General features: G+C 52.3%; 1 protein-coding gene across 1 annotated transcript; it reads right to left on the bottom strand.

The window, feature by feature from the left end:
• Positions 1-10,293: 10,293 nt before the first annotated feature.
• LOC142295684 (RNA-binding protein FXR1-like) lies at positions 10,294-12,172 on the bottom strand. Its single transcript, XM_075338808.1, has 4 exons — positions 11,932-12,172; positions 10,982-11,760; positions 10,417-10,900; positions 10,294-10,322 (listed from the first exon to the last, which is right to left on the bottom strand). Exons 1-4 carry the CDS (start codon positions 12,170-12,172, stop codon positions 10,294-10,296), a joined length of 1,533 nt encoding a protein of 510 aa, XP_075194923.1.
• Positions 12,173-12,507: the final 335 nt, after the last annotated feature.

The raw sequence follows: 12,507 nt of genomic DNA, 5'->3' as shown, positions 1-12,507 counted from the left end.
CTATCTGTCAAAAATATTTTTAGGCTTGAAATGCTCTATAAACATTACTCAGAATGGCACATTAGTCCCTAACCCACTCAGGTATTTTCTTAATTTAAGAATTCATCTTAGAAGTAAAAAAAAAATGTTTAAAAGAACTGAGAGTCCTTAGTGGTTGATACGTTTTAATGGCTAACTGAAAAGATGGTAATAATAGCAAGCTTTCAAGACTACTCAGGTCTCTTGATCAGGCTCAGTATAACACAAAATCTTAGCAGTAGTAACCTACTTCTAGCCTTGAGGAATGGAGAATTGTCTTCTACTATTAGATACAGAATAGAAACCTAGTTGTTAATCCACATTTAAAGATCTAAAGGCTATGTGCCCACGTTGCGTTGTGTCCCTGAAGAAATTTCTGCAGCGATTTGAACAGCACATGCACGCTTCAAATCGCTGCAGATACACTGCGTAATGAATGCAGTGAAAAGCCGATTTCATGCGCTCTGGATGCAGCCCCCACCATAGACAGAGCGGGACCTGCATCCAAAGCGCACGGAATAAGTGACATGTTGCTTTTTAGAATGCAGCGATTTGGCAGCATGCAAATCGCTGCGTTCTACAACGTAATGTGCGCATGGATTATGCACAATCTTCATAGATTGTGCTGGGGACGCAGGACAGAACGCAGCGTAACTGCATGCAATACGCACACGTGGGCACCGAGCCTTACTCAGAGCTGCTTGTACTCTTCATAGTAATTATACTTTGGTTTATCAGCTATGGTGAATCTAACGTAATATATAAAAAGTTATATAGATCAAATCCAACATTACTCATTCAACTAAGATTAAAATGAATCAGCTTTGTACAGACGTTGGGAGACAATGGAAAGCAGGCTTTCACTCCATTTGTATTGTAAAGACTTATACTCAGTAGACAAATGACATGAATCTTAAGCAGAACATGTAGGCATATTCTGACATCCACTATTTTCAGTGAATCACATGGCTGGAACACAGTGTTCTGGAAGCAGTGATTCACAGTACCTCCACTTTACTCTAGCCAAGAACACATTCTTCACTTGCTTTTGGGTTTAAGAAGTTAATGTGAGAAATTATATCTTATAGTAACAGTGTCATTAAAATATGGAAACTGACAATCAGCAAAAATGGAGGACAGTAAGAATAGTGAGATATAGAGCTTAAAATAATCTATAAAGTTCCATATAAAATAAATTCACCATAAAGGGTGACTGTATCCAAAAAGATTGCATTTGCTTAACTTTGTGTTTTGCTTATCTCTAACTGAACAAAATATTTAAGGGTTTTTCTCAAGTTTTAAGAGGATTGCACCCCTGCCTGATTTACAGGACATGGGGCAGTAGGCCAAACTGTGCGCTGTCTAATGCTGCAGGCCAAGGCAGATTTGCTTCATCAACATCAGAGGAGCACGGAGTCAGTGAATCTGGACAGATCCAACAAAACAGTTACCTGAAGAGTAGGACTTACAAACTGCCTTGAAAAGAGCTTGTAAGCATCACACTCCTTGCCTAGGAGTTCTACCACTCATGATACCTCGTTTATCTGGTACAATTACATGTATTTGTTATTTTAAATTCACCTGCCATTTTATGGCTGTAACTAATGTGTACTTTTTGATTTAATAGAAAAAGAGTACCTAATACATGGGATCACCACATGCAAAGAATGATGTAGAGATGATTGGCAAAAAATTATACATTTTTATTTATGTTTCTCAGAGAATGAAGCCACACAATGTACGAAAACACTAAAAACATTTAAAAAGCCAGTAAACATGACACAGCCTGAGTAACCCTCTCCCATGTCAAAAGTAAACCTGCTGGACAATAGAAAACATGTAAACGTTCACTTTTAAGCTTCCTCTGTAGGACAAGCAATGCTCAACAGGACAGCAGGGAAATGGAACAGCAGGAGGCTAAGGCGGGCTTTGCACGTTGCAACATCGCAAGCCGATGCTGCGATGTCTCACGCGATAGTCCCTGCCCCCGTCGCAGGTACGATATCGTGTGATAGCTGGCGTAGCGAAAATTATCGCTATGCCAGCTTCACATGCACTCACCTGCCCTGCGACCGTCGCTCTGGCCGGCGACCCGCCTCCTTCCTAAGGGGGCGGGTCGTGCGGCGTCATAGCGACGTCACATGGCAGGCGGCCAATAGGAGCGGAGGGGCGGAGATGAGCAGGATGTAAACATCCTGCCCACCTCCTTCCTTCCGCATATCCTACGGAAGCCGCGGTGACGCCGGTAGGAGATGTTCCTCGCTCCTGCGACTTCACACACAGCGATGTGTGCTGCCGCAGGAACGAGGAACAACATCGGACCGTCGCATCAGTGTAATTATGGATTACGCCGACGCTGCACCGATGATACGATTACGACGATTTTGCGCTCGTTAATCGTATCATCTAGGCTTTACACACTGCGATGTCGCATGCGATGCCGGATGTGCGTCACTTTCAATTTGACCCCACCGACATCGCACCTGCGATGTCGTAGTGTGCAAAGCCCGCCTAAGGCTATGTGCCCACTTGTGTGCGCTCTCCACAGCAGCGTAAAGTCACTGCATGTCCGCTTCAGAGCACAGCTGAAAAGCTCCATTCTGAAATTTTGGTGACTGCAGAATTTGTGCGCTCTGGATGCTGCCTCTCCCTATAGACAGAATGGAGACAGCATGCAAAGCGCACGAAAGAAGTGACATGTTGCTTTTTGGAACACAGCGATTTTGTAGCATGCAAATCACTGCGTTCTAAAACGCCACATTGGCATGGATTATGCACAATCTTCATAGATTGTGCAGGGGACGCAGGATGCATGCAGTTACGCTGCAGTGCAATACGCAGCGTAACTGCATGCAAATACGCAATGTGGGCACATAGCCTAATAATGCAGTCACAATGACATCAATGAAGTTATCAAGAAGTAAAAGGACATGACCAGCTGAGGGAGGATTCTCCGGTCATGATGTCTGTGTAACCAAACCCCCTTATCCTCTAAAATTAAACACACGGACTGCATGCGACTTGGTTCAAATGGCCACAGCAGCCTTTTTATTGCCTATTGTTTTACAGACTAGTACCTTAGGGACGCCGTCCAACGGGCGACCCAAAACAACCACATAACGGTAACAATAGACAATAACATTTACAATACCCCCCGGGGTAGGCCCAGTCCACTACTACTACTCCCCCTGTCCCCGGCCGCAACACACCGACCCAGAGACGAGGTGCCAATCACCCACGGATTGACCCCCACACTTTGGCAGAACCCCGTGCCTGCCACATCCCGGAAACCGAGAGCCACCATACCAAGACAATGACTCCCGGTCCAGCCACCAATCACTTCCAAACCTCTGGACCAGACCTACCCCCACCGCTACTGTGACAAAAGGTATCCCAACTACCCAAAAACATCTCCCACATGACAACACAAAGGGAGGGTGGGCGGGGATCGTTCGGCGTCCGGAAACAGAAGAGGAGGTAACTCCTTCCTCTCCCAGCTAACCCTTTCCCTGCTCCTCCTCTTCCTCCCCGGCTAAAACCATCCCCCAAAGCCATATTAGGCATATACCACTGTCCCTATTAACCCATCACTCCCTACCTCCCCCTTGGTCATGTCGCCCCTCCCCCCAAGTGGGTCCGTGGCTTTCTTGACCAGCTGAGGGAGGATTCTCCGGTCATGATGTCTGTGTAACCAAACCCCCTTATCCTCTAAAATTAAACACACGGACTGCATGCGACTTGGTTCAAATGGCCACAGCAGCCTTTTTATTGCCTATTGTTTTACAGACTAGTACCTTAGGGACGCCGTCCAACGGGCGACCCAAAACAACCACATAACGGTAACAATAGACAATAACATTTACAATACCCCCCGGGGTAGGCCCAGTCCACTACTACTACTCCCCCTGTCCCCGGCCGCAACACACCGACCCAGAGACGAGGTGCCAATCACCCACGGATTGACCCCCACACTTTGGCAGAACCCCGTGCCTGCCACATCCCGGAAACCGAGAGCCACCATACCAAGACAATGACTCCCGGTCCAGCCACCAATCACTTCCAAACCTCTGGACCAGACCTACCCCCACCGCCACAGGACAGACCACGTGACACCTTACGTGGCCTGGACCCGCCACACACCAAAAGCACGCTCCACACCATCCTGCAGACCCAACGCCCATAAATCCAGACCGACCTCGTTGAGGTGCACACCATCACCCCTCCGAAATCGCCAATCAGCCGGCTCCAAATCCCTGTGCCGTACCACAATCCCACCATTCCTGGTCACAAACCTAGCCACTACCCTATTCACCTGGGCCCTGGCCTTATTAACCTTCTCCACCGACCGAGCCCCTCTCCATGCCAACCTGGTCACTATGTCAGACCATACGACCAGCAAACCAGGATACCGCTTCCACAACTGCAGTAAATCAATCTTTATGTCTCGGATCAAATCCCGCGACGCCCTGGCACCAAGATCATTACCCCCCACATGCAATACCAGCACATCCGGGGGCCGCTCAACTTTACAATGGAAACGAAATTCCGGGACCACCCTGCCCCACTCCATGCCCCGAACTCCGATCCATCGAACAGTCGCCTGCGCACGATCCAAACCCAGCTGTCGACCATTCGGGCGGACCTCCGCCCGACGGGCACCCCAAAATACGAAGGAGTGCCCCAAGATCCAGATCAGGCACTTCCCTATAACAAATAAAACAAAACGAAAATATCAAAACCAATAACAGCACAACCACCAACACATCAAAAAACACCCCTTTCCTCAAACCTTCCGCACGTAACCAAAGTCCCATGATGCTACAACAACTGCGGTCTCACATACCGCCGAAAACAAGAAGATTCCCATCTACCAATACGCTTTACCACCTCATCTCCAAGCCCCCAACGGGCTGCCTCCGTTGCTGCACCAATTCGGAATGAATGCGACCCGAATTCCTCCGGGCGCTCCCCCGCGTTACGTAGACTTAGCCGCAGCACCGCCACAAACTGAAACCTCGACAAAAACGACCCATTCAAATGCCGCAACAACGGGCCAGGTAAGCCTCCCCTCACGGCCATAAATCTCTCGACTAAACGCACAGGGCACAATTCCTCTCCTGGAACCGCATATAACACCACCAATCTACCACGGCCCAGCTGATCCATTTTTGACCGGCGAATCCGGCACTCCACCTGACTACTGCTCACTTGCACGTCCTCAAACATCAAACCACCACCCGTCACCCTGGACGGGCTCACCAGCTCGCCTATCCGGAACGCCCCATAAAAAGCGAGACCGAAAGCCGTTGTAAATAGAACCGTCTCGTACACAGACTCACAAATGCCGCTCAGGCCACCCACCATCCGTCTCAACAAACCAAACGATACAGGGCGCCTCTTGTCCCTCTCCCGTACGCCACGGCGAAAGCCCCGCAAAGCCTGACGAACCCGAAAATCCTGTGAAACATCACGCTCCCCTCTCATTTTTAACCAAAATGCCACTGCCGACACCCGATGTGCCACAGCCGATGCCGATCGCCCGGCTGAAAAATCCGTACTCACCAATGACAACAAAGCCACCAAGTAATCCACGCTTTCCCCACCAAACATCAGACGCAACAACTCCTCCCATTCAGCCCACACCTTAGCATACCGGCACCAAGTCACCTCGGTCACCGAGTTCCGAATCAAGTCTGAGATCACCGCCTCACCAGATGCCACAAATCCTCGGGGCACTCCACTCCAACTTCGTCCGCCCACGGCAACAGCGCCCGAAACCTGCTGAACTGAAAACGAGACAAAGCATCAGCCACCTCGTTGTCAACACCCGGAACGTGCCTTGCCACTACCTGCACATTCAACTGCAGACATCTCAACACTAAATGCCGCAAATACACCACCACCGGCTCCGACTTAGCAGACAAGTTGTTAATCGCGTGCACCACCGCCTGGTTATCACAATGAAAACACACTTTCCTTCCGGCAAAGTGCGACCCCCATAGCTCCACTGCCACTACAATGGGGAATAGCTCTAACAGAGCCAAATTCCTAACCAAGCCGCTCTCCCGCCACGCCTGTGGCCACTGCCCGACACACCAATGACCTCTGAAGACAGCCCCAAACCCGGCCGACCCCGCCGCATCCGTAAACAGCTGCAACGCCCCGTTAGACGCCACCCTCTCCATCACCAGCGTCCGGCCGTTAAAATGCTGCAAAAATTGATCCCATACTTCCAAATCGTCCCTGATCGCCTTTGTGATCCGCACAAAATGCGCCGGCAACCGTACCCCGGCCGTCGCCGTCGCCAAACGCCTCGCAAACACTCTCCCCATTGGCACAATTCTGCAAGCAAAATTCAATTTTCCAAGCAAAGACTGCACCGCCTTAAGCCGCACCTTCTTCGCCGCTTTTACCCCTGACACTGCGGACCTCAAATCACGGACCTTCTCCGCCGGCAACCTGCATTCCATAGCAATGGTGTCAATTTCAATTCCCAGAAAACACATCACCGGCGCCGGGCCTTCCGTCTTATCCGGCGCCAAAGGAATCCCGAAACTGGCCGCAACTTTTTGCAACGCAAATAGCAAACCCGCACAAACCATCGAACCCGCCGGCCCGACACACAGGAAATCATCCAAGTAATGAATGATGGACGTAAGCCCGGACACGTCCCGAACCACCCACTCAACAAACGAACTAAATGCCTCAAAGTACGAACACGAAATGGAACAGCCCATTGGCAAACAACGATCAACATAATAACTGCCATCCCACCAGCAACCCAACAAATGCTGACTATCTGGATGAACCGGTAACAACCGAAACGCTGCTTCCACATCCGCCTTTGCCATCAATGCACCCCGCCCCGCCGCCCTAACCAGGTCCAACGCCTTATCGAACGACACATAATATACCGCCGACAACTCCGGCGCAATGCCATCATTCACCGATAACCCTTCCGGGTAAGACAAATGATGAATCAGCCGAAATTTATTCCGCTCCTTCTTTGGTACCACCCCCAACGGTGACACCACCAAATTCCCGCACGGCGGGGCGACATAAGGGCCGCCCATCCTGCCCAAAGCCACCTCCCTTTCCAGCTTCTCATCCACCACTTCCGGGTGATCCCGAGCGGAACGCAAATTACGATACGGCGGAACCGATGCATTAACAACCGACGGAATATGAAAACCATCCGAAAAACCAGAACTTAACAACGCCGCCGCCTCCTTGTCCGGATACCTATTTAAAAACGGAACCATCACTTCTACCTTCACCGGCGTCGTCCCTCTTACCAGCCCCATCACCAGCCTTTCCTTTTCCTTTTTTAAAACATTTGGACAAGCTATGTCCCCCCCCACATCCGGAGCATTCATGCTTAAAACGGCACGCCGCTCCAAACCTGCACTGCCCTTCATTGTACTGCCAACACAAACCTTTCTTGAAACTTGCCGGGGACCCGGCCCCCCCCGAACCCCCGGCGCCCCCCCGAAAGGGCTGAGCCGGTGCCGACATCAATCGCATCCATAAGGAAATATCCTTATGGTCCCAACGCATATCTGGCCGCAATGCCTTCCGCTGCCTAAATTGCTCGTCGTAGCGCAGCCACGCCAGTCCGCCATAAACTCGATAAGCCTCCCCTATCGCATCCATGTAGCCGAACAAAGCCGAACAATGCTCCGGCTCCTTCTCCCCGACCACGCTCGCCAAAATCGCAAATGCCTGTAGCCAGTTGGCAAAAGTCCGAGGAATAAGCCTATAACGGCGCTTTTCCTCCTCGTCCTTCTCCTTTTTGGAATCACTCGGCTTAACCCTATCCAAATTAAATTTCTCCAGGGGAAGCAGAGAAAATATCTCCACATATTCCCCTTTCCAAATTTTTTCCCGCACCTCCTTCTTTAAATGGGCCCCCAGCGGGCCCTCAAAACAAACATAAACTTCGCTTTTAGCCCTATCATCTAAGCGCACCACCTCATCCTCCTTCTCCTTTTCCTTCTCCTTTTCCTTCTCCTTTTCCTTCTCCTTTCCCCCCCCCGTCTCACTCCCCCCTTCGCCCCCCCCTCTACTCGCACCCGCTCCGTCACCCCCCGTCGCCGCCGAGGCCCCTAAACCGGCTGCACCCACCCACGCCGCCACCGGCGCCTGGGCCCCCTCCCCCCCCGCTCCCGAAGCCGCCGCCAGCCCCTGCAACAGCCCCAACAATTGACTCCACACTGCGAAACCAGCGGGCGCTGCCGTAGCCGCAGCCGCCCCCCCCCCCAAGCCCCCCGCCAGCGCAGCCCTTGCCGCCTCCGCGGCCGTCTCACCCGACCGCCGCTCGGCGTCTCCCGAGACCGCCGCCTCGCTGTCCTCCGTCTGTCGTCCATCCGACTCCTCCGAACCGAAAGCCTCTTCCCCCTCCTCGCCGCTGGCCTCATCTTCCATCCGACATCCGGGGGGCGCCGCCGCAGCACCCCCCCCACCACGGCCGCCAGACAGGGCCGCCGCGTGGGCAGAGTCATCCCCGCTCCATCTCTTGCCCCGGGGTGACAACCCAGGAGACCGTCCTGTCCCCCGCGCCGGCACCCCGGGCCTCGACCTCTTGCGCCCGCCCCCCTGCCGACTGCAAGGGGCCTCTGGGCGCGGACGACCAGACGCCCGGCTCCGGATCTCAGCCGTCGTCGCCACTGGCCCTCCTGGGCTATTGCAGGCCTCCATCCGCCGAGTCCTCCCGCTCCCACGGGAGACTGCCACATCCGGGGGCTGCACAGCGGTACTGAGTGACCCGGCGGTTGCCGCAGGGCTCCCGCCGTCACTCCTTCTCTCAGCCGCACCGGGGTCAGGCACCGCAGACCCCCCCCCGGCGCCGGACCTACCGCCACGTGCAGCCCCGCGGTCCCCCCGCCGACTGCAGGGGGATCTGCTGGCCTCTCTCCTGCGCCGAGCGCGCTCCCGGCCTGGAGCCGCTGCCGTCTCAGTAACTCCAGCCCGGAGGCCGGGACCGGAAGCAGGCCCCGTGCTGGCCACTCCCACCTCCCGACCGCCGCGGCTGGAACGAAGATTCCTCCCGCCGGCCTCTGCAGCAGCCAGACGCTGCTGCTGCGCTGCACTCTGCGGAGGGTCCCTGGAGGGGCTCTTACATCTCCTCCTCGCCCCCCCCGCGCCCGGGGAATACCTGCGGGGGGGCCGCGACTGGCGCCCGCCGCTGCTGGGGGGACGAGGGGCAAGCGCCGACGGGTTAACCCCGGCAGCCCTGATGTGGGTCTGCACTGCCAGGGGCCCGTGCGCTGCGACCGCTGCCTGAATCAGACGCTGGAGCTCCTGAAGATCTGCCATGGAGGTGCACGTGCAGATCGTTCGGCGTCCGGAAACAGAAGAGGAGGTAACTCCTTCCTCTCCCAGCTAACCCTTTCCCTGCTCCTCCTCTTCCTCCCCGGCTAAAACCATCCCCCAAAGCCATATTAGGCATATACCACTGTCCCTATTAACCCATCACTCCCTACCTCCCCCTTGGTCATGTCGCCCCTCCCCCCAAGTGGGTCCGTGGCTTTCTCATGCTAATCCTGTTAAAGGGTGGATGCTGTGACGACCTGGGCCCTGAACGTCTTGGGGCACACGTCTGGCAGCGGGATCAAGACACACACGAGCACTTTGTCACTTAAACAATCTCGGTGATTTATTCAAATCCTCATAAACCACGCAGTGTAATGGGCCACAGCCACTCTCCCGCAGGACAATGTCTCACTGTCTGTTTAAACTGGCGATTCTTCATACAGTTCACTCTCTGGCATCAGCCAGTATAGTCCCCCTTTCTGGGGTGTTACCTGCCAGTAGGTTTGCAGGCTGTCAGTCTGCCTCCATCCAGTCCAGGGAGACTCTCACACTGGGCTCACCATCCCGTCCCTTGTACACGTTCCAATTCCTCAAATCCTCAGTGGATTCTGCAGCTCCCTGACATATCAGAGCCCTCACTAGCTCTGTATGCACAGGATCTCCTGCACATGTGCTCCAACCAAGATGGCTCCCACCAGCACACGGAGATCATGTGACAAACGACAACTCCATTAAATCCCATGAGACACACCTACGTATGGGAGGTATATGGATGGTCAGTCCCGCCCATCACTTCTGACCATCCAATGAACCCAGCCCTGAATGTGTACAACAATCCTCATGGAACTACAAGTTCCAGAGAAACATTCCAGGTTCAGATCGCAGAGGATTTCCACCTCTGTGACACATACCGGCCATCTGCCACATTGCCGGTTGCATCCTTATATATCCCCCCCCTCTGTTTCAACTTGTAGGGTGGAACACTCGACAACCTACAGGGACACTGAGAAAGGGCATTAGGGAAACCATACACTACCAGTCGAATGGGCCCTCTATGACAACTTTGAGTTTCTGCTCCTGACATACCATTTGCCACTGTCAACAAACCCTCCTCAGTGAACCCTCTTTTCAGACACGTCTGCCGGTCCGACAAATCGTTCCATAACTGTCTCCAACGGTCAGTGTGGTAGCGAGACACTCCTTTAGTCGAAACTACCATGCGGCCGGACTCTGCGCTATCCAGTCCACTAGAGGGTCTATTGTCCAGTCCACTAGAGGGGCTATTGTCCAGGTACCTCACCACCAAGCTGACAGGAGATCTCCCATAACTAGACCCTGCGTACTCTCTGTTTACCAATCTACTATGGCCTCTTCTCTCATGACGTCTCAGGTCACCTTTCCATCTCCGCCTTTTCCCACCACCACTTTTGGCTATGGACCAGTCACTCCCTCCATCTTTTCTTTTAGATTTTGTCTTCGAGGGCTTGGACCCTTCAGAGTCTGTGCCATAGCCTGATGTATAAGTAGGTCTTCTATGACCCAGGCTCCTTTCCCTACAGGACCTACTTCCCTTGCCAGTCAAGTTAACACATTCATCAGGTGGACCACACTTCTTCTCTGGGCCCTGGCCCAAAAGCGGTCGCGACCTCACACTAACTTGACAAAGTTTCTCTGCAATCTTCTGTCTTTCAAGATCCATTTGCTTTAGTTTTTCCAGGTATCCCAGGTGGTATTCTAGGAGAACTCGTACATTTTCAACACACTCCTTTGTTCCTACCATGACACATGGAACCATACTAACTTCACAGGGTAACCTGGCTTTATGATGAACCTCAAGTCTTACTCTCGTCACACCAGACGTATCAACCATCTCCTGCATGACTCTTCCATTTCTGCCAATTAGTTTCTTGACAAGTTCTCTGGGCACTTGTGTGACCTCTTCCACAAAGTCCAACAGCTTTCGAGCTGTTTTCACTGCTTCTTCAGCTTTCCCATATATTTGGATTGTTCCATTGTGTTCTTCTAATTCAACAGCTATAATACCTGGAACCTTCCTGGCTTGCTGAATGTTACTTCTCAGCGCTCTTAATGCGATCCCAATTAATGATTTCTTCACCACCACAACTTCCTGAAATTCTGCAGTGAGCTGCTTCATACACTCCAAGCGTCTGGTGTCTTCTTCCATCTGTGCCGAGATGAGCCATTTCGTGCGAAGACACTGCAGGTGCATGTCACTCAGGATAGCCACCCGCTTCTTTGTGACATTACTTGCAGAGCACACCACCAACCGACATGTCTCTGGGGCAAAGTACACTTCACAGGCCCCTACGGCCTTCTTAAACTTCTCATGCATCGACTTATGGGCACAGGCTTCTCTTAGGTCTTTGGGCACATCTACCATGCACTTAAAGAATGGACAGGTTTCTTTACCTTCAAGGATATTAGACCATTCCTTTGGTCTCTTGCATCTATCTTTTTCTCTCATCAACAGCTCCACCTCTTGAGTTACACACTCCTCCGGTTCAGCTCCAGCCTCAGAGCCTTTGGGTTTGCTACTCTTCTTAACCAAGACGATCGCTATGTGTTCCATCTTGATCTTACCAGGCAGGTCACTCAGGCTCTCAGTTCCTGATGAGACCTCTGGTCCAGACTTCACCTCCTCAGAGGCTCTTTTCACTTCTACAGCACCACCTGTCTCTTGGGTCTTCACTGCATTACCGTCAACATCCTTGCGGGTCTCTGCAGTGTCAGCTTCAGTCTTCTTTTTTACTGCGAGGGTGTCACACGCTTCAGTGTGGTACTCTGTTCCTCTTAGAACTTTGGCACCATTTTCACCCTTCATCACCCCAACACGGGGTAATTTACCGGTCTGCTCACCATGACCTCTATGGATTTGTACTTCAACACTCTCCAGGATTCCTTGTCCTGTAATACCCTCTAGGATTTCACCTCCTACAGCGCTCTCGTCCAACAGACCTTCTACTTAATGCTTGGAATCTATAGGAGACACCACCATTACTGCTTTGGTTGGCTCATTTTTTGACATATCACCCTGCTGATGTCTGTCGTTACAATGTGTCAGTTCAGTTTCTGATTCCTCTTTCTTGTGTAGGACATCGCTGTCTGACTCTACCTTAGCAGTTGCTACTGACAACGTGTTTTCCTTGACCAGGTACT

The sequence above is a fragment of the Anomaloglossus baeobatrachus genome, chromosome 1 (genome assembly GCF_048569485.1).
Source record: "Anomaloglossus baeobatrachus isolate aAnoBae1 chromosome 1, aAnoBae1.hap1, whole genome shotgun sequence".
NCBI lineage: Eukaryota > Metazoa > Chordata > Amphibia > Anura > Aromobatidae > Anomaloglossus > Anomaloglossus baeobatrachus.
Note: the sequence above shows the minus strand (reverse complement) of the source record. Positions and strands in the feature narration are given on the sequence as shown.

Excerpts from the sequence above, each read along its gene's own strand:
- LOC142295684 (XM_075338808.1), bottom strand. The coding sequence starts at position 12,172 with ATGAAGGGTGAAAATGGTGCCAAAGTTCTAAGAGGAACAGAGTACCAC. Across the intron at positions 11,761-11,931 it reads GAGCCTGAGTGACCTGCCTG|GTAAAGAAACCTGTCCATTC; the intron begins GTAAGATCAAGA and ends ATATCCTTGAAG. Across the intron at positions 10,323-10,416 it reads TTTGTTGACAGTGGCAAATG|GTTGTCGAGTGTTCCACCCT; the intron begins GTATGTCAGGAG and ends GTGTCCCTGTAG.